The 27154-nt window shown below is 42.7% G+C and overlaps 1 protein-coding gene across 1 annotated transcript in view; it reads right to left on the bottom strand.

Annotated features, from left to right (window-relative positions):
* Positions 1-27154, bottom strand: part of LOC102375056 (DNA polymerase nu-like) — an 89188-nt gene that overhangs the window by 6456 nt on the left and 55578 nt on the right. Inside the window, exon 6 of the mRNA XM_006023819.3 lies at positions 10980-11047. Coding sequence (XP_006023881.2) covers positions 10980-11047 — 68 coding nt within the window. The remainder of the gene's footprint in view (positions 1-10979; positions 11048-27154) is intronic.

The following is a 27154-nucleotide window of genomic DNA, read 5'->3' on the forward strand; positions in this document are numbered from 1 at the left end:
GTCGGAGAACTCTGGGGATCTCACAGGAAACACCTGTGCTTGTCACCAGAGAGTTGGGAAATTGATCAATTCCCAATCAATCACCCCGTCAGCGTAAAATATTGACGTAGAAAGTCTTACAAGCCCGACCGTTCGTTCCGGCGCCACGTCCGTCATTATCCCGTTGTAACCGAAGCTATATGCGTGTACTCAACTCTGTAACCGAGGCTGTAACGGAACAAAGGCTCGCCTGCGTCGTCATCACTACCTAGGCGACGTAAGTAAACAAACTCCTGTAACCTACATGTGTCTGTGCCTGGTTAATTCCACTCCATCCATCACTACCCACCTGCCGAGCTCTAAATCTAAACACTCCGGTGTGAGTCAGACAGCTGCCGGCGGCTGCTCTGATTCACGACAGGCAGGAGTTGGGTGCCTCAGTTACTGAACTGGATCATTTTTAGTTATTGAACTAGACCATTTCTGAGCATTCTCAAAAGTCCAACCTAGAGGCCTTTGGATCTTTGAAGACCAAAATATAGGAGACAGTCACTGAGCATTGTGAGCAGGGCCAATACAAGCTGTCTGAAACTGAGGCCACTTTTACCTGAATTCCTTTTAGGCACCTACAGAACATATCCAGATCTGGTGCTAAATGACCTAAACTAAGTAACCATGCATACATATTGCTATGATGGCCATTTTTTACCCCCTCCTCTCCCTACTGCACATCACTTCACTTTCCTTATCCTCTATCTTTTCAAATGAATACATCTTTCATCCCCCATGGCTTACAGTCCAAAATTACTGAGTATTCATTGATATTTCAGAAACATTAGGTATGTTATGTTGAAAATATTTTATGCTGTCATTATTTGGCAGAGTCCGTGAAAGTGAGATGGTAAGGAGAATAGACCATGAAGGAACTGAAACGTTAACATCTAGTAGGATTTTCTGGTGATGATTAAGATAACTATATTTATTGAAAAATGTATAAATAGGCATAAAGAGAAGGCATGCATGCCTGATGTGGAACAAAAGCTTGTCTATGCCTACTGTACTGAAGAAACTGTTCAAAAGCCTGTATTCATGAGAGCGTGAGCCCAGAATTATACCAAGTCAAGTGAGCCCCATTATGATTGTTGGGTGGTGGCTGTGAAAGTCTCTAACTTTTTTCTGAAGGCCAAATCCTCTTTCTCTTTATTATTTTGGCCTTCTTTTGAACATGTGCACTTTCCTATGTAGCTGGCAAGCTTCCCATTAAGTGACTCAAAATTTTAGCTGAGTAAGTGATGATTTCATTAAATTTGGATGTAATCCATAACATTTTTATTCCCATCCAATTGTTTTAAAAATCCAAGCTACTGTACTTTAGACTTGCAATAACCAAAGGCAAAATCTTGACTCCTCAAACTAAGTGAGATTTAGAATAAAATTAACTTTCTTCTCATTTTCCTGTGTGTATGCATGTGGGGGAAGAAGGGTTGGTTCTCTATCACTTGAAACAATTGTGTTAAAAATGTTTTCCCTTTAAAAATATTACACAAGCCTCTACATAGAATTATTGAAAATGAGGGCTGGAAGGGACCTCAGGAGGCCACCTAGTCCAACCCCTGCTCAAAGCAGGACCTGCCCCAACTAGATCATCCCAATCAGGGTTTTGTCGAGCTGGGCCTTAAAAACCTCCAAAGCTGCAGATCCCACCACCTCTCTACATAACCTGTTCCAGTGCTTCACCCCCCTCATAGTGAGAAAGTTTTTCCTAATAGTCAGGTTAAACTGCCCTTGCTACAACTTGAGACCACTGCTCCTTGTTCTGTCACCTGCCACCACTGAGACAGTCCAGCTCCATCCTCTTTTAAACCCCTCTTCAGGTAGTTGAAGGCTGCTATTAAATCCCCCCTCAGTTTTCTCTTCTGCAGACTAAATAAACCCAGTTCCCTCAGCCTCTCCTCATAAATCACGTGCCCCAGCCTCCAGATCATTTTCATTGCCTCCGCTGCACTCTCTCCAACTTATCCACATCCTTTCTATAGTGGGGGGCCCAAAACTGCACACACTACTCCAGATGTGGCCTCACCAGTGCTGAATAGAGGGGAAGAATCACTTCCCTTGGTCCACTGGCAATGCTGCTGTACCGGTGCATGGGATTCTTCCATCCTAATAGGACTTTGCACTTATCCTTATTGAACCTCATGAGGTTTCTTTTGGCCCAATCCTCCAATTTGTCTAGTGCTCTCTGAATCCTAGCCCTACTCTCCAACATATCTACTACTTCCCCCAGCTTGGTGTTACCTGTGAACTTACTGAGGGTGCATTCCCCACCCCACCTTCCAGATCGTTAATGAAGATATTGAACAAAACTGGCCCCAAGACTGACCCCTGGTGCACTCCACTTGATTACTACCCATTGAGACTATCAATCCAGCCAGCTTTCTATCCACTTTACAGTCCATTCATCTAACCCATACTAAGGCATCAAAAGCCTTACTAAAGTCAAGGTATATTATGTCCATTGCTTTCCCTCCATCCACAAAGCCAGTTATTTCATCATGAAGGCAATCAGGTAGCTCAGTCATGACTTGTCCTTGGTGAATTCATCCTAACTGGGGACTGAGGTGAGGCTGACTGTTCTGTAGTTCCCTGGATCCTTCTTCCCTTTCTTAAAGATGGGCACTATGTCTGCCCTTTTCCAATCATATGGGACCTCTCCCAATCGCCACACGTTTTCAAAGATAATGGCCAGTGGTTCTGCAGTCACATCAGTCAACCCTGTCAGCATCCTCAGACACACTCCATCCAGCCCTACAGACTTGTACACACCCAGCTTTTTTAAATAGTCCCCAACCTGTTCTTTCATCACTGAGGGCTGCTCACCTCCTCCCCAAACTGTGCTGCCTGGTATAGCATTCTAGGGAGCTGCCCTTGCCTGTGAAGACTGAGATAAAAAGGCATTGAGCTCTTCAGCCTGTTCCTCATCATCTGTCACTAGGTTGCCTCCCCCATTCAGTAAGGGACCCACACTGTCCCTGACCTTCCTCTTGTTGATAACATACTTGTAGAAATCCTTCACGTCCCTTGCCAGCTGCAACTCCAATTTTGCTTTGGCCTTTCCGACTTCATCCCTGCATGCCCGAGCAGTATTCTTATATTCCTCCCAAGCTGCTTGTCTAAGTTTCCACTTCTTGTAAGCTTCCTTTTTGTGTTTAAGATTACCAAAGAGTTCTCTGCTAAGCCCAGCTGGTTGCTTGCAACATTTGCTAGACTTCCTGCACACTGGGATGGTTTTTTCCTGTGCCCTCAGTAAGGTTTCTTTAAAGTACAACCAGCTCTCCTGGACTCCTTTCCCCCTCAGACTGGCATCGCAGGGGAAATACTGGGGCTGACTGCCCAGACCTGTGGATTTTGAAACCCCCTCCAATGTGACAGCTGGCATTCCCAGGACTTCCAGGCTCTCAGATCCCCGTCAGCTGGAAGCTTGGAAGCCAAGAATGCCAATGAGCCAGACAGATCAGCTGGCAAGAAACCCAGCAGATGGTGACCAGTGATGGTGACCCTGAAAGTTTTTTTCCATTGAAACCAAACCATCTCTGCAGAAAGTTCTGGATTTGCCCGATTGGCATTCTCCAATAGAAACCCATTGTGGTGAAGAACTTCCCATTAGTTCTACTGCTATCTTCATTGGTTTTCCAGTTGGAGAATTAATGCTGAGTGTATGCCATATCTTAGCTGATACAAGGAATTTTCTAAAGGAGCCATAATTTAGGACAGCAAGACATGTTTTACAAAGTACTCCCTAGTTTGGATCCTGAACTCAAGACTAGGTTAGACACAAGAGAGATTCTGTTGGTGAGTGGCCAAATATACAGCACATGCTCACAATACCGAGGAACTGTTAGTTCTTGTCAAGACAATGCTTTCCTCACAAATTCAAGTATAGCAGGTAGCCAGGGTATAACATCATATACTGCAGACACTTTCAGCCAAACTACAAGAAAAATCCATGGATAAATAAATTATACCCTGTTCTGAACAAGTTGTTGGTCTCAGTTCCTGAAGAAGATGCTAAAAGGAGGATTAGATAGAAGCAATGCTGTTGGGAAACCGGTGCTGGTAACCTTGTGGTTCCATCAGATGTGACAGGAATTTCAGGACTGCAGTCTGAGATGAGAATAAAAACAGGCTTATCCCTTAGAGAAGGGCCCATGGTGAGACAAGGAGCACTCTAGTGCAGCTGACCCACAAACTTTAACAATGGCATCCCAAAATAGAGAGCTGCAGTGAGAACTGAATGACTCTGCCGTGAACTAGCTAAAATATTGCTGTTAGGCTTGGAGGAGTCAGATAAAGGAGACTCAGATCATTGTCTGATGAGTGACATGTTCCATCTTAAATGCTGAAAATTGCTACTGGGGGAAAAAGAAGAAAATGTAATCTTATTTAAGTGTATGGCTTGAAAAGCCTTAGAGTGGATCATGTATTTCATGGGAGGGGGAAGGCAGGTTAGGATCTTGGTGCAATTCTCATGCTCTAATTACTACAGCCTTAGAAGAGTATAGAGCAGGGGCGCTCCACCTCTGCCCTGTGGAGCTATTACATCTGGCCTGCAGCACTCCCTATGGGTCAAGAAATTTGGCAGCGAGAGAGCAGTGGCCATTAATAGAGCCACCTTCCCCCCTGCCAAATTCCCGGCAGCCAGTTGAAACTATTAATCATATAAGAGTTTCACCCAGTTCCAGACTTCTTTGTATTCATTCTCCAAAGTGCTACCTTGGCTCCTGGACTTCTCCTGACAAGCCACAGGACTATACAGTTGAAATTGGTCCTTGGATTATTATGATGCTGGCTCTGCAGACTGAAGCCTGTTAGCTAGCACACCACAAAATATGAAACTTCCAAGCACCGAAACACCTTTGCATACTCAAGACTGCACTGTACATGGCTCTTCATTGAATAAAACAGCAATAAAATAAGAGAAAAAAGGAAAGCATAAGGTCTTTGAGCCATGACATGATGGCTACCGGTAGATTTTCAAAAGCTATGAGTGACTTAGGAGGACAAGTCCTACTGATCTTCACTGATGTTTATCTATTATTTTGATTTGTAGTTCCTTAAAATAAATGAAAAACATAAGATGGACAGCTTCACACTCATGCTAATGAGTCTGTTGTCTATTTACTCAATATTTAATACAGAAGATAAACTGCTTAGGAACTGACAGTATCTCCATACCATTTCCCTGGAAAGATAGAGAACTCTGCTGAAAAACACTGTCCTGCTTGCTCACTTCCTCTCTGTGTGATCAAGACTGGAGACAGAGAGCCTTAGTGCGATACTGGGGTCTAAGCCAACAACAGTACGTGCATCATCCCTTGGTTTCCAGGGATGGAGATGCTACAACTTCTCTATGCAGCTTGTTCCAATGCTTATCTACCCCTGTAGTGAGAAAGTTCTTCACAGGCTACAAACTAAATTTTCTCTGCTTCAGTTTGAGGCCATTGCTCCTAGTCCTGTTCCCTACAGCAACAGAGAAAAGGCTTTTTCCAACCTCTTTATAATTGCCCCTCTGGTATGTAGAATATCTGAAGATTGTTATCAAATCCACCTTTAGTCTTCTCTTCTGCAGACTAAATAATCCTAGTTTTTGCAGCCTTTCCTCACAAACCATGCTTCCCAGAATTCTAATACGTTCTGTTCTTCTCCACTGGCTTCTTTCCAATCTTTCCACATCCTTCTTGAAGTGTGGGGTCCAAAACTGGTCACAGTACTCCAGGTAAGGCCTCACTAGTGCTGAAGAGAGGAAGAATTACTTCCCTTGCTTTGCAAATGATATTCCTGTTAACACAACCCAATAAGCTGTTGTCTTCTTTTGCAACAAGAGCACACTACACTGTTGGTTCATATTCAGCTCAAGGTCCACTGTAACCGCCAGGTCCTTCTCTGTAGTACTGCAGTCTAGCCAATGATTCCCTAGCCTGTATTTGTGCATCTAGTTATTCTGTTCCAAGTGCAGGACTTTGTACTTGTCCTTATTTGATTGCATTTGGTGGATTGCAGACCATTTTTCTAGTCTATCCACTTCATTTTGGATCTTAGCCCTACCCTCCAAAATTGTCAGCAAATTCACCGAACTTGGTGTCATCCACAAATTTGCTAAGTGTACACTCAAACCCATCATTCATAATACTAATGAAAATGTTAAACAATACTAGACTCAGAACAGACTGCTGAGGAACCCCACTTGACATCTAGCCATTAAGGACTACTCACTGGGCGTGTCTACATGAGATGCTGACTGTTCAGTAGCTGAAAAATACTGTGCAGTAACGCGTCACAGCACGGACAGTGCTAATATACTACTGCACAGTATTATTAGGCTACCATGTCACCTAAAAGACATTCACCAGCACTACTGGTTACTGCACATTTATTTAGTATTAGCTAATACAAGTACTAAATAAACGCGCAGTAACGACTGCACAGTAGCGTCTCATGTTTACACACCCACTGAGGACTGTTTTATTATTATTCCTTATTTTATTAATGAGAATGTTGTGGGAGACTGTGTTGAAGGCCTTGCTAAAGTCAAGGTACATCACATCCACAAGGTATATTGTGTCATTTATAGAGCTTGTCACTCTATCAGAGAAGGAAATCAGGTTGGTCAGGCATTACTTGCTCTTTGTCAATCCATGATGATTATTCCTGATATTCTTGTTTTCCTTCAGGTGATTCACAACAGACACGGGCACTTGGTGGCCACCTTAGTTGGGGGGGGCATGCATGTGCCCCCACCAGCAACCAGTCAGCAACCAGGGGTAGTCCCCATGGCCGATCGCGAGATGGCCAATCGCTGCGGGTGATTGCTGCAGCCACTTCCAGAAGTGCAATGGAGCGCAACAGCACTCCATTCCCTGGCCAGCACTTGCAGAGGGGGCACCATGATCCCTGCCTGCCGCCTCTGCTCATTGCCTAAGCAGCAAGTGCAGCTGGTCAGGGGGTGCACCAGCGCTCTCAGGGGGTGCACATGCACCCCTATGTACCCCCTACACATCACCACTGACAACAGATTCCTTGAGGACTTGCTCCATGTTCTTTCCAGCTATGGAGGTCATATTGACTTATCTGTAGTTTCCTAGATCCTCCTTCTTCCCTTTCTTAACGATGAGCATTATATTTGCCCTTTCCCAATCATCCAGGACCTCATCTGACCTCCATGAGTTCTCAAAAAAGATAGCCAATGGCCCTAAATTGCCTCAGGCAATTCTTTCAATGTCTTAGAGTGCATCGCATCTAAACCTGCTCAGCTGAAAAATATCTAGCTTCTCTAAGTAATCCCTAACCTGTTCTTCCACTACTTTAGGCTGTTTGTCTTCTTCCTTATCTTTGCTACCAACTGCACTCATCATACGGTAGCTGACTTTATTTATGAAGACTGAAATAAAAAAGGAATTAAATACTTCAGCCTTCTTTGCATCATTCTTCTGCAAACTAGTGTTTTGACAAGAAAAAAATCTTTCCCCAGGTTTTCTGGGAGAGTTTAGCATGACAGACGTTTTAGTCACTTAGTAAAGGGACTCTTAATTTCCACTGCAATAGTAAGTATTATGACATTAGAGAACTTAAGGAAGAAGGTAAATTAGTCTGGCAGAATTCCATGTTCCCTTGGTTATGCTGTTTCCAATACCCAAAATAGTTTGGGTATCCCTGTACTACAATGCAGTGCAACAGTGTTTAAGCAGTATGATTCCAGGAGACAAAAAACCTCAAGAGAATAGATTAGATGAGTGGGGAATTTACACTTTAGCTGAGGTTTTTGTGAAGAGGAGTTGCCTGCATAGAAAGTGTGACCTGTGTACATTTTATAAACAAAGAAATTACTCTAAAAATCCCGCGAGTTTGTGCCACTAATGCATCTTTCAGTGAGAAGCTGACTCCAAAATCTACTACCTCACAACAAAAATGAGTGACAGTATTTCAGATGTAGAAAACTATTTCTTGATTCAATGACAAAAAGTATTAAGTACTAGTCTTTTACCTGTTGGGACATCAACAAGGTTACAGCTAGAAATGAGACCGATGGCTTTATAAAAGGCCCTGTATGTTTACTGACATATTAAATATTACAGAATTTCACACAATTATCATATTTGGAATAACAGATTCAGGAGGGTGACAAAATATGTATAGCTAGCTTGGAGAGATGCACAATGGGAGAAGTTTGCACAACCTTAGTAGCAACTGTGTGAGACAATACACAACGTAGCTGTACATATTTAGTGCCATGAAATGCTCACTTTTATGATAAATACTAGCCAATTGCCTGCCATGAATGACAAAGTATTTCAGGGAGAGCTTACATGTCCTGCACCACTCACCCTTTGGGGTCGGCTGTGTAAGCCAGAGGCGGGCAATTATTTTGGGCAGAGGGCCACTTACTAAGTTTCGCCCTGGGCTCTCTGTGGGGGGGTGTGGATGTGGGGGTATGCGTGTATGGCATTGCGAGTGGAGTATGGGGGCATGTGTATGGTGGGGTGTGTGGGACTCATGCTACAAAGACACATGCAGCCCCACTCACTCTGCCCCTGCCTGCACACCTATACTCACCCAAGCACTCTGTCCCAGCTGTATACCCACACCCACCCGCTCTGCCCCTGGCTGCACAAACACACCCACCCATGCACTCTGCCTCTTGGTCCACATATACACCCACCCACCCAGCCCCTGCCTGCACAACCACACCCACCCACTCTGCCCTTGGCTACACACCCACACCCACCCACCCAACCTCCCACTCTGCCCCTGGCTATACAACCACACCCACCCACTCACCCAGCCACTCTGCCCCTGCCTGCACACACAACACACATACACTCCCACTCTGCTCCTGGCTGCACACCCCCCCATCCCAAATCTGCCCCTGGCTGCACACCCACACCCACCCAACTCTGCCCCTGGCTGCACATCCACATACCCACTCTGCCCCTGGCCAGACATCTACACCCACCCACTCTCCCCCTGGCTGCGCACCCACACCCACCCAGTCCCACTCTGCCCCTGGCTGCACACCCACACCCACCTACCCAATTCTGCCCCTGGCTGCACATCCACATAACCACCCACCCACTTTGCCCCTGGCTGCACACCCACACCCACCCACCCACTCCGCCCCTGGCTGCACACACAACGCATACACTGACACCCAGAAACCCCCACGACACACACACCCTACCAGGCAGCTCCGTTCTCCCCACTCCTACAATGCAGCCGAGTCACATGGTGCTGAGAGGGCTGGCAGACAGGGAGTGCAATTGTTGGGGTGGGCAGGGCTGGGCTGTTCAGTCCTACTGAGGCTCCCCCTACTGCCCTTGGCTCCTATCAGCTCTGAAAGGAGCCGGGGCAAGTCAATACAGTATTAAAGCCTAAGGGCTCCCTTCACCTCCGGCTCCCTGCCTGAGGGGGCGGGGCTGTGCAGCCAATTGCCACCCGCTTTCTTTGGGGTGCATGCATAGTTGGCCCCCAGTGTTAGGGACAGATAGACACACTGACGGAAATACTAAGACTTTTATTATATTGGATTTTTTTTTAAATGGTGTTATTTTGTTACATATTTATAATATTCGTTACATATTGGGATAATCTAAGACTACTGCTCACTCGATAGGCCAAATTCTTCTCAGTTAAACTGGTATAATTTGACTGATTTTACTGGAGTTACTATAGATTTAACCAGTGTAAAAAACAGATTTTAGTCCAATAAATACAGACTCTATGCTATTATACATACACATACTTCTTTACCTTGTGGCAAGTATGTTATTAGTTTTATTGCTAATAAGAAGAGACCTAAATAGTGTGGTAACAGTTCATGCATTTTGGCCCACAGATCTCAGACAATGCACTTCTATATCCAGTTCTGGAACTCTGGAGAGGCCCCATTGGCAATCTGTGCTGAATTGTATGGTGGCTTTATAATTAAAGCCAGATTTGAACTCCAGTATTGAGAGGCCAAGTGTTAATGTATTAACCCAATTCACTAACATTGCCCCCAATAAAATGTGCTTAAATAGTTCTCAGGTTCTTTGTTTAGACTGCATGGAGAGTTAAATGTTCCAACTCCAAAATACTATGTATAAGGGGAATAAATTATTAAATGAGACTGATAAGGTAAATAACATTGTTTAAATTAACACAACAAAGAAAGGTCAACGTATTTTTATTTGGAAAGCTTAGGTTACAGTGGAAAATATTTCATGTGCCACTTAGCAGAAGCTGTGTGTGACTTTATGCAGATTATTTTAGCCAAAGAGGATATTGTTGAGCTTTGTACTCGACTGAAGTTTGTGAATAAATGTTTAGTGCCCCTCAAAAATAATTTCACTAGAGGAGGGACTGGCAGCCTAAGAAGTGCCCCTTATTGCCTAGCTAAATTTGTACCAGATGCAGAGAATCTCTGGTTTAAGGAAGAATGCTTGGAACTACCCCAAATTAGGAAGTACAAATTTAGGCTAGAACTTAATATAAAGAGTTCCATCATGAAAGACCAATGCAAAAAGCAGGAAAAAGACCATGAAATCAATGAGAATTAACCACATTCATGATTTCATTATTTCTTTATGCATTCCTTAAATTTATCAAACTGTCCTTCTCTTTCAAATCACTGATTTAAAAATTATTTTCTCCCTCTTTCAGGTCCTTCAAGTCCTCACAGAAACCTTTACTATTTTACCATTTTTGAGATCCAAACATTGTGTTTACTTTTCTTATCAGGATTTGTTCACTCATTTATGCAGTATTTTGATTAACTCCAGATAAGCTACAGTATTTTAGATATTGTGCATCACCCAGCCACTGTTGGAAAAGCCTCAGAAGTCTGAATTGTACGTGTTTTAAAATCATGAAGAGCAATATGGTTCTTATTCTTATGTCAAATTTTTATCCTTTAAGAAATCAAAATTGAAAATATTGTAAAAAGAAAAAATGTTTTCATTTTCACTAACCTGAAAACTCCTGAATTTGAGAATCTTCCACTTCAAACAACAACTCATCATGAATTTGGGCAATTAACCTGAAAAGAAATGCAATGTTACAGAGCTTTGAGATGTCTTTGGCATTATGCTCCTAACTGTGATAGCACAAAAGACTTCAATTCAGGTCACTGTGCAAGCTTTGCCATGATAAAAATGCATATATGAAAATGAATTAAATCACCCCTAGAAAATAAAGACATACTTTATTTCAAAAGAATGGTGTCTTTTGCATTTTTTAACATGTGGACCAAGTCTTCCATAAAAACTTTTACTGACATAGCTATATCAGTTAGGGTTGTAATAGCAATATTTATGACCAACTTAGTTGTGCTGGCACAAGCCCTAGTACACACACACTGCAGCCTTGTATCTTATTTCATTCAAGTTGGAGGAATAGGGTATTGTAGCAGAAGCACTGTTACACTGATATAAAGTGTGCAGCATTAGGACCACCATCACAGAGTGTACGAATGGAAGGGACCTTGAAAAGTCATCTATCCAGACTATTCTCCTGCTCCAGAACAGAATCAGTTCTGCTTAGGCAATTTCTAACCAGTTTGTCTAACCTCCTCTTAGAAACTTCCAGCAATGGAAATTCTTGACACCAGAGGTGGCCGAACTGCAGCACACATTCCACAAGTGGCATAGGCAGCAGTTAAGTGGCACAAGACAGATTGGGGAAGGGATAAAGCAGGGCAATGGCAGATAGGGCAGGAAGCAAAAATGAGAGAAGCAGGCTGGGTAGTAAGCACAGAGCAGGAAACAGAATGAGCAGCAAACCAGGCAGGGAACAGAAAGGGCAAAGAATAGAAAGCAGAGCAGCAGATCGGATACAAGGAGGGGATTGGAGTGCATGCTGGGAGGGTGTAGGACTAATTTTTGGCATGCCTACCAAAAATATTGGCACTCACTGCCTTAAATAACCTATTCCAGTGCTCAACTATCCTTACATTTAGCAAATATTTCTGATAACTAACCTAAGTCTTCCATTTCAGAATTTAAGCCTATAACCTTTTGTCCAGTCCCCAATGGACGAGGAAAACAATTTATAAAATGTTACTCTTCACAACAGTCTTTACATATTTGAAAACGTCTTTTCTCTAAACTAAACAGCTTTTCCTCATAATTTTTATTTTCTAGACACTAGATTGTTTTGGGAGAGACCTGTGGATTCTTTTCAATTAGTCCACATACATCTTGAAGCATTGTGTCCAAAAGTGAACAAAAAACCCCAGCTGAACACTTACCAATGTAAGGATTACTTCAACTATCTTACATGTGATACTTGTTTACATCTCTCATACCATTTTTTTTCACAACTATGGAACACTGTTGACTCGTGTTCAGTTCGTAATCTGTGGTCATCCCTAACACATTCTCTGCAAAACTACTGTCTAGCCAGTTTTTCTCCAATTTGTATTTATAGATTTGATTTTTCCTACAGAAAGTCTTGTACTTTGCATTTGTCTCTGTTGAATTGCTTCTCACTTATTTGAAGCAACTTCTCAAGGTCATTTGGAATTTTAATCTTGTCCTTCCAAGAGCTTGCAAACCCTCCCCACTTGTCATTGCCTGCAAATTTAATGTATACTCCATCACATCGTGAAAGTCATTGAATATTGACTAGTACCAGACCCAGGACAGATCTCCCTAGAACCCCACTTAATGCTGCCTTTCAGGTTTAAAGTGAGTCACTGACATGTCTTTGCACATGGTTACCCATCCAGTTGCACACCCATCTCACTAGTTCCATCTGGACATATTTACCTAATCTGCATATGAAAACAGCATGTTGGACAGCGTCAGAAGACTTACTAAAGTTCATATATTTTACATCTATTTTAAAATATATCCAAAAGGCCTGTTAACCTGGCATAGAAGGAAACTAAGTTGGTTTGACATGATTTGTTCTCAGCAAATCCATGTTTGCTGTTACTTATGACCTTGTGATGTTTTAGGTGCTTACAAACTGGTTGTTTCTATATTTATTTTAACATCTTTCTGGGACTGGTCATTAGGCTGGCTAGTCTATAATTCTTGAGGTCTCACTTTTTAAAGATAGACTCTATTTCAGCCACTAGTAGGGTCCGTTGACTTATAGGGTCTTGAGCCTATTAAATTAGGCTCCCAAGGAGAGCTAACCTTCTCCTCTGCTTCCATTTTCCCTTAAATAAATTCTTATAATTTCATGTGTACTTACTTACTTAACCCTTCTTCCATCTCTCTCTAATCCCATGTTAACACCTTCTTTACTGTCATAAAACCTAACACCCACATACCCCAAAGATCTCTTTCCTAATAAAGTCAATAGGTGTAAGGTCTACAGAAGACTATTCAACACAGGAGTGAAAGAAGTTACATTTTATATATTACAGGCATCATAACAATCACTATCACTTGGTAGAGAGAAGCAGTCAGCCATATTAGACTGAAGTCAGGCAGAAAGCAGGACAGGGTGGCACTTAAGAACAGTGATCCTTAAATGTTGTTAGACTCAAAGCACTCCTCAAAAAGTGCCAGAAATAATAAAGCAATTCTTCTGTTACAAAAAAACTCAGGAAAACAACAACATGTTCTATGAATCCTAAGGATTTATATTTGAAAATCTCTGAATATCTTGCCCTAGAGCAGCCCTCCCTTCCCTTCTATGGTGCTGATCTGAGGGCAGTGTGGCCAGGCTCCAGCAGGATGCACTGATTAGGAAGGGGTTTCCCTCCCCTCCTGACCGGCCCAGCAGACTGTTGATAACAGTGTTTATCACCCCTAACTCAGTGTTTATCAGCCCGTTAAGAAAATAACAGAGGGACATGACCAGCTACCTGTTGATTCTGTCTTTGTCCCATATGCCACAGCACAGACCATAGCCAGCATGTAGTCTGCTGACTAATGCTGAGAGGTGTCTATGTAAGACACTCAGGGGTCTGGGACAGATATTGCATAAACCGGTTTGACCCAAATCAGTTAAGTCTGATACTACATTCAACCAGATTTATCTCAAACCAGTTTCAGCCATTTTCAAACTACTTTATGTGCACTGAACATCTGTTCTGTTACAGGTTTAAACTAGTTTCTGATCACTTAAACCAGTTTGTGTGCAACATCTGTCCCTAGCCTTAGAGATTACCTGGCTCAAAGAAACATAAGCTTACTTTATCAGATGCTATGAAGTAGCTGACACATGCTATGCTATGAAGTATCTGATAAAGTAGGCTGTCGCCTACGAAAGCTTCTACCTCTTAAGTGCCATATTGCCCTGCCTTCTGCCAGCTGGTAGCGACTGACTGCTAAAGGCAGTCTACCATGTTATTCATTGCTATGACTACAACATAATGATGACATATCTGAGCGGGATGTAAACTAGACAGTTCAGACTACAGGTAAGGTTGGCTACAGAAGCAGAGAGCTCAGTGCAGGCTGCAAAAGCTACTTAAAAGATTGGGTAAATACTCAAGACTACTTGAGAAACTGGGTAAATATTCAGCTAAGCTCTGTGCTGCTGCAGCTACGCTGCTTCTGGGATCCAAGCTGACTAGCTTAAGCTAGTTTGGGGAGATCTACAATACAATCAGACCCTGAGACTCCTGCAATTACTTAGGAAACATACCTGCCTCAACAGTTACCTTGTTCTGACCTCCATTCCTCCCATTTGTCTATTTAATTGTTGTGTAGAGCTTAAATCCTAGACTGTGAACTCTTCAGCATAGGGATTGGTTTTTGTTATTCATTTATTCAGAGTTTGGCAGCGAGAACCTAATCCTCGTTTAGGGTGCATTCACACAACCACGGCAGCAATAATTAATACAACAAATTCTACTGAAGCATTTCCAAAGCAGAAAGGATTGAATCTGGCATATGTATTCTTTGAGTCAAACTCCCACGCACATGCCAAAAGTAGCAGCTAAACTAATGTTCAGTTAGATCATATTGCAATCCTATCAAATTTACTCTAGCTCTTGGAGTTATTACATTTCTTTAAAAAAAGCCAAATGTCACCTTTATTCTCCATTTCGGAGCGATTCACATATTACGTGTAAAATTCTATACCCACTTAGTTTTATTAAGAACTAATACGTTTTCAAGTAAGTTATTTCTTCAGAAATGACTGAAACATCAAAATGGCTACTACTTTTAACAGCTTTAGGGAAAATATCCTAAAATAGTTTCACACTGCTTTAAAATTACAATGTGACATTTACTAACAGTGTGGTGAGATCTAATAATAGATCTTAAATTATTAGTCACATCACAATCAGAAGTAGAGTGAAACAGATTAACATATTTCTTACAGAAAACTGGGACACAGGATACAGAAAAAAATGGAGGAAAAAAGAGTGATCATCTGTATCAAGAGAACGCAGCTAGATGAAAAGTTATAATTTACAATATAAATAAATTAATCATAGTATTAGCTGCCTCTCCACTATTTAGATGAAATATTAAAAGACACAAATCTTTACTTATAAAACTTCTGGTTCCATTGTAATTCAATACAGTAAATGAAAGTTATTAACCATGATAAATATGTTGAAAACAACACAATATACTGGTTATAATTTGTATTTATGGTAGGTAGCATCAAGATGTCCCCAGGCATCCTGCTGCCCCAGAGCTTGAATATACATAGTGGGATTCAGTCCCTTCACACAGAAGCTAAATAAAAAAAACAGAACAAAATGGTATTATCCCCTTTTTACCAATGGGGACCAGGTGTGCACAAAGAGGTGGCTGGGATTTCCAAAGATGTTCAGCATTAGCCCAACTTCTCCTACTGAAGTGAATGGCAAAACTGAATTCAGTCAAATCAGACCAAGTTCGGCATGGGCACATTTTGGCAGGCAAAGGGTGAGTGCCCTAGAGGCAAGTTCTTGTGAGTTATGGTAGGGTATGAACGTAAAATGTGTCAGCTACTCTGGAGTAACCTCCCTGCGTGCGCACACTTCCCTCACAATAAATGTCAGGTAGTTTGCCTCTCAAAGAAAACTAGGTAAGTTCCCTCACATTTATTGTGTGAGAAAAGCTTTATTTATTGTGATGACCAATTACTGTGTGTTTATTTATTTATTTGCGTGCTGAGTAAGAGCTTGCACACTGCCTGCTCTGTGGTAAATACCAATATGCATAAATTCACACCTTAGCTTACCTTGCAGTAACTTGTTCTTGTGTCTTCCATCCTAGAAACATTCAGTCCAGGTGATTTATCCAAGGTTAGATCGGGTTGGGGGCGGGAAGTCAGCCCAGTTGGCCTGACTTCCCATCCCCAGTGCTATGGTCAAAACGTTTCGACTTTCAAAAGGTTTCAACTAGCCTCGTTTTGTTTCGAGGTTGTTTTGAAGCCCTTCGTTTCATTTTGATGTTGCTGTTTCAACCTCGAAATGAGTCGAAACAGTGTCACAATGAAATAGCCAGTGAAATTTCGCACGGCCCTAATACTTACCCTACAGCTGTGTTGTGATATTTAAGAAGTTAACGCCTGAAAAATTCTTTGACTTTCAGATGAAAGACACCGTTCAGATGTGAAGTAGAACAAATACAGTTCCCTAGTTTGGATACTTTGTAGAAGTGGTACATTGTGAATCGTATTCTCTACCATGATGAACCAGATTCTCCATTAACCTTTTACCTAACCACTTAATTTAATACTTCTTCTGCTCTTTTTCTCCTGCTTCTCTGTCAACTTGGCATCACGCAGGTATAGTAAAGCAGTATAGTAAGGCAATATAACATCTTTGTGGGGTTGTCAATGAGCTATAACTGATAATAAAACATTATTGTATAATATACTGTGTGTTAGAGGATGGGATATTAAATTATACGAGCACAGACAAAAGACAAATTATAGCAGTTTATCATTTAATGTGTCTGTTACCTCAGTTTAGTCAGTACACATATGCCTTTTACAGGCTTGAAAGTTGTGAGCAAGATATTTTAAGAGAAAAATTTAGCCTTAAACTGTCCAACAGGCAGGATAATTAATACATTTGATCCTATACAAAAGAGCCTAGAAATTTGTAGTAATCACGACTGCAATCGCTTTTATTGCTAGAATCAATGATGGGCCAATTGCACTGTTTCAAACCAGGCACAGATTAGCTGTGTCTTTTGTTCATCAGGTGATAACAAATATTTCTTAAGGCTTTCATTTACATTTTCTTAATTCATTCTTTAGCTATACTGCCAAATACAGCACACTCTACAGTTAGACCAGCGATTCATGAGTAAGCACCTATCTTTCTTATGGAGTACTTTTAATATTAATATGAAAGGCAACCAGATTCATACATGTCAACGTTCAGGAAAGAATATAATCACCACGCTCATTCCTTATATCAGCAGTGTTCAACCTTCTGGCCCCATGGGCTGGATTAGTGGTGTAGGGCCAGTCCACAGGCCAGTCCCCATGGGCAGGGTTGGTCTGTGGGCCAGATCCAGTGTGGGGTTAGCACATGGGGTTGGTCTGTGGGAGTGATCTGGTGTGCTGGCCCTGCTTCATGTGCCATATCCATCTGTATCCTGACCCCATGCACTGGCCTGGCTCAAGTCTTTGAAAAAATTATCAAGGCTCACATTTGCAAGAGACCGGCAGGAAAAATTATGCTGAGGGGAAACCAGCACGGGTTCGTAGCACGTAGATCATGCCTGACTAATCTACTCTCTTTTTATGACCAGGTTACAAAACACCTAGACGCAGGAGTGGGGTAGACGTCGTTTACTTAGACTTCAGGAAGGCTTTCGATACGGTATCCCACCCCATACTGGTGAACAAGTTAAGAGGCTGTGACTTGGATGACTGCACGGCCCGGTGGGTGGCGAATTGGCTAGAGGGTCGTACCCAGAGAGTCATAGTGGATGGGTCGGTATTGACCTGGAAGGGTGTGGGCAGTGGGGTCCCGCAGGGCTCGGTCCTTGGACCGATACTCTTCAATGTCTTCATCAGCGACTTGGACGAGGGAGTGAAGTGTATTCTGTCCAAGTTTGTGGATGACACAAAACTGTGGGGAGAAGCGGACATGCCGGAGGGCAGGGAACAACTACAAGCAGACCTGGACAGGTTGGACATATGGGCAGAAAACAACAGAATGCAATTCAACAAGGAGAAATGCGAAGTGCTGCACCTAGGGAGGAAAAATGTCCAGCATACCTACAGCCTAGGAAATGACCTGCTTGGTGGCACGGAAGCGGAAAGGGATCTTGGAGTCCTAGTGGACTCCAAGATGAACATGAGTCGGCAGTGTGACGAAGTTGTCAGGAAAGCTAACGGCATTTTATCGTGCAGATGCATGACGAACAGAACCAAGGACGTGATAATTCCCCTCTATCAGGCGCTGGTCAGACCGCAGTTGGAATACTGCGTGCAATTTTGGGCGCCGCATTTCAAGCGGGATGAGGTTAACCTGGAGAGAGGCCAGAGAAGGGTCACTTGTATGGTTAAGGGCTTGCAGGCCAAGCCCTATGAGGAGCGACTGGGGCACCTGGACCTCTTCAGCCTCTGCAAGAGAAGGTTGAGAGGCGACCTTGTGGCTGCCTATAAGTTCATCACGGGGGCACAGAAGGGAATTGGTGAGGTTTTACTCACCAAGGCGCCCCTGGGGGTTAGAAGAAATAATGGCCACAAACTAGCAGAGAGCAGTTTTAGACTGGACATTAGAAAGAACTTCTTCACAGTTAGAGTGGCCAGGGTCTGGAATGGGCTCCCAAAGGAGGTGGTGCTCTCCCCTACCCTGGGGGTCTTCAAGAGGAGGTTAGATAGGCATCTAGCTGGGGTCATCTAGACCCAGCACTCATTCCTGCCTATGCAAGGGGTTGGACTCGATGATCTATTGAGGTCCCTTCCGACCCTAACATCTATGAATCTATGTGCTGCAACCTGCCATGGCCCACACACTGGATCTGGCCATAACCCCATCCAATGTACCAGCCCAACCCCACATGCTGGATCCAACCAGGAAGCGACCCCATACATTGACATGATCCTGCATGATCAGGCTATGTCATCCAGCCTGCAGGACTGCCCCTGGGTTTGGAAATACAGTGCGATGACATGGCAATTAATGCTTCCACTGCTCCCCCACTGCCAAATTTCTGGACCCGAGTGGAGCCTTGAAAGCCAGAGGTTGAGCGCCACTGCATAAATCTATGTTAGGGTTTTGAAAGCACTTCCCCCTTAATGTCTTCGAAACCCAGCCAGTAGAAAACTGCGCTCTCATCAGCAAACTGTGACACCAAGAACTGCAGAGCTACCTGGGATACTTCCAGCTGCAAAAATACCTGACACTGTTTCAAGAAGAACTTGTACACTCAATCAGGCCTCCAGAAAAGCTGGGCACTAGAAAGGACTTTTCTTGATAAAAGGGAAAAGTCTTTTTTCTCAATTTGCCACAGAAAACAGCTGACAAAAGAATAGTTTGGTTGGGGAGAGAACTTTTAGATAAAGCTGACCGGGAGTGGGAGTGTTAGGAACATTTTAACAAGTATACGAACTTTTGGTGTGTTCGGAGCAATGAGTGCAGAAGGAGATGTTCAGCAGCAAAGAACTGGCTTTGGGTTCCCTCAGCTATTCATGAACTAACCTAGAATCTCCCCCCTGAAATCCCACCAGTAGCCCTTACGGTAATGATCTATAATCCTTCAGGAGGGATTAGGCTATGTGAATAAAGCCTCTAAAACTGACAACCCCCCTGGAAAGTATACAGTTCTGACAGAAAAAAAAATCCCCCCAATCCCTATCCTGGTGCTTTATCATTTCTTCCTTTCTGTGAAGTTACCTAGAGATTCAGACTGGCATTGGGAAGAACAGGAGATCCTATGGGTGCAAATCTGAATTTAGTTGAAAACATGATATGCTTTAGATAAAAAAGCAGAGCCATCCCCCAGTACCGCAGATTCAATTAATGGCTATCACCACCACAGTGAGACTGTACAGATTCCATACATGTCGAAACAGATTAAACCTTCTGTCACAAGATTGCTAAAAATGCATTCAAGGGAAAGTTTTGTATCCAAACACTGAAAGAGGGATGGCATTAGATGCCATGCAGTACAAATATTATTTTTTGTGAAACTTATATTGAATCAAAGTTTCCTGTTATAAATAAAATAACTTTTTGAAACTGTACTTCAGGTTTTCCATGGGGGTATATAAAGAGATGCCAAACAGAAGAGCCATATTTGTTGTGTACAGGTGATTATATCCCATTTAAAAAAAAACCAAACAGAATTTAGGAAGAACTGCATCTTTGGCAAACCACAGCTCCTCGTCAGCAGCCTCAAAGCATTTTACAAGGAAAGGCAATGCTATTGAGGCAAAGTAACCTGTCCAAGGTCACCCAGTCTGCCAGTGACAAAGCAGGAATCAAAGTCAAGTCATTTGATCCATTAGACTGCAGTTTCCTAGCTCAAGATTTTTTTTCTCGGGGGGGCGGGGGGGGGGGGGGGGGGGGGGCAAGTAGCCTGAGAATAAGTTCACATTTTCATAGATATTGGACACATCTACATGAGACACTACTGTGCAGTGTACTGCACATTTATTTAGTACTTGCATAGGCAAGTATAGCATAGGCAAGCATAGGCAAGGCACCTAAATAAATGACCAGTAACTGGAGTTATTGCACAGTAGTGCAGGTGAACATCTTTTAAATGACACTACTGTGCAGTAGCCTAATAATACTGTACAGTAGCATATTAGCACTGTCCATGATGTTACACACTACTGTGCAGTATTATTCGGCTACTGAACAGTTAGCATCTCGTGTAGACACGCCCACTGTAAAGCAAAGTACTGAAGATCTAGGTGCTAATATTCCTAGGCAATTCTTTTCCCCTCATTTCCAATCCCCCTGTGATCTTTCTTTATCATTTGAAATTTTGTTGCCTAGAGGGAATTAACACCATTCTACTTACTGAACCTCAGTACAATAGCTAGTATACTCTTGGTTAATGATCAGATTTTTAAAATTAAATTAAGAATCCAACATTTTATCTAACATGTAAAATGAAAGTTATTCAACATGATGGGCTGTAATTGCTATCTTATAGTTATGAGTAACCCTCATAGAAGGAGGCTAATATGGAGAAAATGAAAACAAAGTTTTAGAAGAAGTAGAGCAGATTTAGATTTAAAATACCAGTTGTTTTGCAACTACTATTCCTGTCAGATCACTCTCAAATAAAGTACTTGCAAAAATTGGATTTGTTTCCCCAACAACCTTTTTAGCTGTTGTTTTCTTTTATATGAAGAAGATACTTAAAAAAATTAAAAGAAAAGGTTTTCTTCCTGCTTCCTTTTTAACCTAAAAAGATATAAGGCTTGTCAAGTCTGATATTCTTTGGTTTAGCTAGCTGAGTTCTAGTTGGCCTTCAGAAACCTTATTGTGAGATGTCAGCTTAATTAAGGGGACAAAATTGAATTGCTAACAGTGATGTCTTTTATCCACTATGGGATTTAATCATTTGAAGCTATCACAATCAAAGTACTGTAAATCCCCCAAACGCATATGTTTCTCTGCAGAGCAAAGGCCACCAAAATTAGTCTCTAGCTACTGTCAGAAGTCAGGGCGGCAGACATAGCTGCCAATTTTTATTTTTGCTGCGGGAGGGAGGGGGGATGGGGGAAGGCTTATGGCAGCAGGCAGACTAGTTCCCAGCTGAACCTGGCCCTGAGTGCACCTGACTTCCAGTGGCCTAACTACTTCCAGCTGTCCCCAGTTACCTACATGGGCATAGTTGCCTGCATATTAGCAGCAGCCCTTTCAGTACTCAGGAAACTACTCAACAGCGCATATCCCTCTCTGGGTGGCTTCGCTGTACCTAGCAGTCGACTAGACCAGATCCTTGGAAACTACCTGCCAGCTTGCGACTCCAGTCTGGCTCCTAGCTTCTTGTTCTTGCACCCCCTGGCTCATAATTCTAGCTTAGGCCCTTGCTTACTAAACTTGCTTGCTCCTGACTCTCTAGTGTCAAGCCCCAACTGCCTATGGCCTGACAGCTAGTCATGTTCTATGTCCATTGCTAGTGATCTTAGTGTTGAGAAAACTAGGCACATTTAGCCTGGAGAAAAGATGACTCAAGGGACACATGAAAGCAGTCTTCAAATATCTGAAAGGTTGCCAGAAAGAAGAAGAGGAGTTGTTCTCTCTCTCTGCAAAATATATGATGCAAAGCAATGGCTTCAAATTACCACAAAGTAGATTTAGACTGTGTACACTTGTTCAAATCTGGGAGACTTCTCCTGGATTTGTTCTCTTGGTAGAAAAAAACCCAACCAAACTTACTTGGACACACCTGAACAGACATTAGAACACTAGGCCCTTGAAGAGTGGAGAGCCTGCTCCTAGCACCGCTTTCCCCACTGAAGTGGTGGGAATAAATTTAAGATGATCCTCCAATAATTAGATTCTGTACATGGAAAATTATATCAAACTTATACATTTTCCATGTATAGAATCTAGTTATTAGGTCTTCTTAAATTCAGGGTTGTCTTGGATTCAGGTAAATACAATTATTTTTGCCACTATTTAGCGGAGAACATCTGTTCGCTTTGTGGTGGGAGAGTGAAGCGAGCCAGGAGCTGCCTGCACGTTCCTGATGCCCTAGGAAAGGGCCTGATCCTGCATATTCCAAGAGTTCCTGCACAGGATCAGCCCCCCAGGCCCTGGGAGTGCCCGCCCAGCATCCCTGCTTACAGATACATCCCAAGGAATCTTGGGACATGTCTTTGTAAGCAGGGAAAGTCAGAATTTCCCACTTAGACATGCACCCTCTAGATTTCTAGGGTGCATCTCCATAGGTAGGAAAAGATGAGGTTTCCCATTTGGTAATGTCTATTTCTAGCCTAGATGATCTCCTGAGATCCCTTCTAGGCCTCTTTTCCTATGTTCTGTTGTGTACCACTGAAGCCTGTTGTGACCATATTGTCACTGAATGTGTAGCAGCAGTCCCTAATAGAGGGACTTTCATTCTAATACGGCAAAAACCTGCCAAAATCAAACCAATGCTGTTGAAGCCTGTTACTGGATTTGGCTACAAATGTCCTGATTACTCAACTTGCCCTGCCACTTAATGCACAGTAGCCAGTAAAACATCAGTCCATCATTCTTCATTCTTTCTTGATACACAGGTTTCACTGCCATACGATCAAGTGGATAGAATGAAGTTTCTGAAGATCTGCAATTCTGTGGAAAGCTTGATGTCATATCATTTGAATAGGAATCATTAAAGTTCCTGAAAATATGGTGTAGCCACTACTAGCCAACTATCTACATCCCCCAGAATTTCTTTGCTGCTTCCTTACTGTTCAGCAGATGTCCACTGCTCAATATCACAGCCAGACAGATTAGCACAGCCAGCTGCAAGAGCGACACAGCTGCAGCTCCCCAGGACCCCAGGTAAGGCTGCTGGGGCCAGCACAGTTATGAGCCCCAGCCTCCCCTATCTCACCCAGGGTAACCAGGTGTGCCAGAGGGTGCATGGCATGGGCGTTTCCCGGGGACAAGAAGCAGTGACACAAGGTGGCTGCTGCTTCTTGTCCCTGGGGAAACAAATGTCCGGGCTTGTATGGATGTTGCGAAAGGTAGCAGCAATTAGCACCAAAGACTTAAAACCTCATTTCTCAGATGACATAGGAAGTCAGCATTCAATCTCTAATGTTTCTGCAGCCCTGAGCAAGTTGAAAAAGAAAGCCACCTGACAGTTCAGTTAAGTCCATTAACTGGCAACAATGTACGTGGAGACGCATTTTCATCAGAAGAAACCAATGGTCAGTGTCCAGTTCAGCGCCTCTGTGAACTCTTACGTCAGTGACCACTGGCTGCCAAGGAGAATGTGGCTGGTAAAAGACCTAGGGAAACCATCTGACCTGTCACCAGGTCTGCTTTGATTCTTCCAGTGATGGAAGCAAGAATCAGCAATCACCATGCCATTGGCAACTGCAATCTCCAGCAACTGCTGTCCACTCCTGTTCTTCAGCCCAATAACAAACTTGCTAAGTGTACTTACCCAAGGATTGTTATCCTTTCCTACATTGGCACTGGAACCATCCAGGATCATGATTACTTCTTTTCCCAGGGTTTCATAAAGAACTACCTACAGCCACATTGCTAGGTTTGCTGCACGTAAAACTATACATGGTGATGATGGCAAGATGCCCTCCTGACAATTCTGGAGTGTTTGCTGGGCTTTGGTCCAAAGGACAGCCCTTACTGAAATAGCATGTGGAACAGCTTGAAAACAGACTGTATAATCCTTTTCATTATCCTGGCTAATGTACTTTAGAAAAGTCAGATTTCAATACTCAGAACTTCTAGCTGTTTAATAGGGAGCTACCTTGGACAAGGTAAATATGTTCCATGCACCAGCTTTACATTTGCTGATGTGCAGGCTATTGGGAGGTATTTATTTAAATAGCTTGCTCAGGAGGTCAAGATTTCACTTGGCAGTGAAAGAGGATAGTATATGTTTAGTTATTGTAATTCTCCCACTCCCACTACTACTTTCTATCAGAAAGAACTTTGACTAAAAATAAGCTACATTTACACATCAGTGAACTGACACTAACATCAATGTTGTAAATACGTCCCAAGTCTTTAATTTAAATTAGATTTTAACAGCATACTATGACAGCCTCATTTAATAATTAAGAAATCAAAAATGTCTTAGAATCTATTGTAAGGACAAATCTTTGTATTCAACACCAAAATTAGCCAGAACTGGAAATCTTTCTGTTCAATCTTGAAACTGGCATCAGCATTAATACAGCTTCCATTCACTCTTCCATTGGGGCTACCCTATATCTTTACTGGTTGAGCTATAAATAGGGACATGTTTACATTAGAAAACTGCACCATGTGAGCACATGTCAAATATTGCAATATTGAACATTTGTAGAGAAAAAATAACTTCTTGATGATGCCAGCTGGTGAACTACCTGATAAAAAGTTAAGCATGACAGTGATTGTCTACACTTACTGCGCAGTTGCATTTGATACTGTGTTAATTACCTTGTGGTCAAATGTCACAAAATGCTTTTGTGTGGACAAGACTAGAAGAGGAAAGATTAAGTGTAGGAAAGGAAAAATTAAGAAAATACATTTTGGTCATTTTAACAGGGAATCAGGCAGCATACTCTAGGGAATAACACTGCACCAAAATGCAAGATGGACTACTGATTTACCTAAATTATTATTTTGTGCTAGCACTCAAATTGTAGTGGTGTGCACCAATTAAACATCCTCAGCTGGACAGAAGAGTATTACTGAAGGTCAGCTAATCTATCATCTTTGATAACCTGTTATTTGGGATAATCACATTAGCTGGATGTTTATGCTAAGCCAGATCCAGCACCTGGCACCATGTAAACCAGCCCACAGGGCTCCCCACAGGTCCCCTTGTAAGCCCCAGGGATTGTGGCCCTTTCAAGTTAGATGCAGTGCATAGGGTGGCATGGCAAGACCCAATGCACAAAGAGCTTAGCAGAGGTGGCCCAGACCCCCAGTCTCGATCCCAACTTGCAGGGCTGGCATAGGGATCCAGGCCACAGATCGACCCTGTACCAGTCAGCTGGCTCACAGGGCCAAAAAAGTTGAATGCTTACATGCAAGCCAATGAGCAGTGAAATAGTCCTGCTGATATTTCAAGGAATTATCATTTATCTTAGAAACATTTTCATTACAATATTACAGAGGCAACCAGTATAATGGGGGGACTGCTTTTTGTTCCATATTGAACCACTATGAACGCTGTATAAAGAAAAGTAGAGATATATATTAAACCCAAAATTGTTAGAAATCAGTAGAGATGGATTCAGAATACACACAGATATGACAAGGAAGAAAGCAGCATAAATGAACAAGCCAGAAAAAATGAATTAATAAATGAAAGTCAGAAGTATAAAATGACACACAAGGAAAAATGGAAAAGGACAGGAGAATGGACAGAGAGAACAGCACGATCTGTGGAACATTCATTAGTGAAGTGGGCATTTTTACACGCATACATGCGTTTCCAATATGGTGCAGGGTGTTCTTAATTAGCAATTCACACTAATTAAAAGCACCTGTGTGGCACCTATATCAGTGGCATAGCACATCCCTGCACTGAGAAAATGGCAGTGGGGCACTTTGAACTAAAGCACATCAAATTAGTTTGATTTCAAAGTGCACCACTGCCATTTTCTCAGCGCAGGGAAGTGCTGTGCTGCTGATACACGTGATGCGCGAAGCTACCAGAGTGGGTCACTTTATGTGCTCCAGCAGACAAGATCAATCTGGATTTACTGCATGTCAGAGCAGGCACCCCACATGTGTAAGTGCCCAGAAGAGAGAGATTGTGGTAAAAATACATTATGACCTGGGCCTCACTTGAGTAATAGCTGTATGAGTCCCTCATGAGGCCCTCATGATCCCTTGTGTAGGAAGCACAAGGCCTAACATCTGAGTTGTGGGTTTCTTTTTCCTTCCTGCTTGCTCTGCATTTTGTAGCCATACTTGCATATGTATGACTTTTATAAGCTATAAAAGTGTAACCCCGAGAGAAATTGGGGGGTCAACACTGCTTTGAGTATCAGCTCCTCTGTTGACATTGCTTGCGCAATCAATAAACTCATGATGGACTCACCCTGGGTGTGACTCTCTCCTTGAGGTGAAATTGGTCTAGCCTCCAGGGGCACGAAACTAGCCATTTGGGCAACAATTTGGCGGATCAGTTTGTTATGATCCTACACACACACACAAACACCTGGAGCAGCATTTCCATTGCTGCTATTGAACAATTTAGCATAAGAGCCTTTTTTAAAAAAGAAAATATTTCTTGCCTTGATCCAAAGACTGTACTGGTAAAAGTGCATTTCATTATCCATTTGCATTTCTGAGGGGTCCAGCAGAGTGAGTATTTGCTTTCCTTGTGTCAATTGAATGGTCTCTAAAGGAATTTGGGGAGCCCTGAGGATTTAAGTGTTGGTTTTGGTATCCAGCATATTGGTCTGGATTTTGGATCCGGGGAATCCCTTTAGAAACATGAGCCGCTGACCAAGTCTGAGACTATAGCTGAGTCTAGCCGCACCGATTCTGCCCAACAAGGTAGAGTCGAACGCAAGGGGGCTCAGCTGGAACCTCGTGACTCAGCGGACAGGGACCTGAGTGCATTTGTATATTGGT

The sequence above is a fragment of the Alligator sinensis genome, unplaced genomic scaffold, assembly GCF_000455745.1.
Source record: "Alligator sinensis unplaced genomic scaffold, ASM45574v1 scaffold445_2, whole genome shotgun sequence".
Lineage (NCBI taxonomy): Eukaryota > Metazoa > Chordata > Crocodylia > Alligatoridae > Alligator > Alligator sinensis.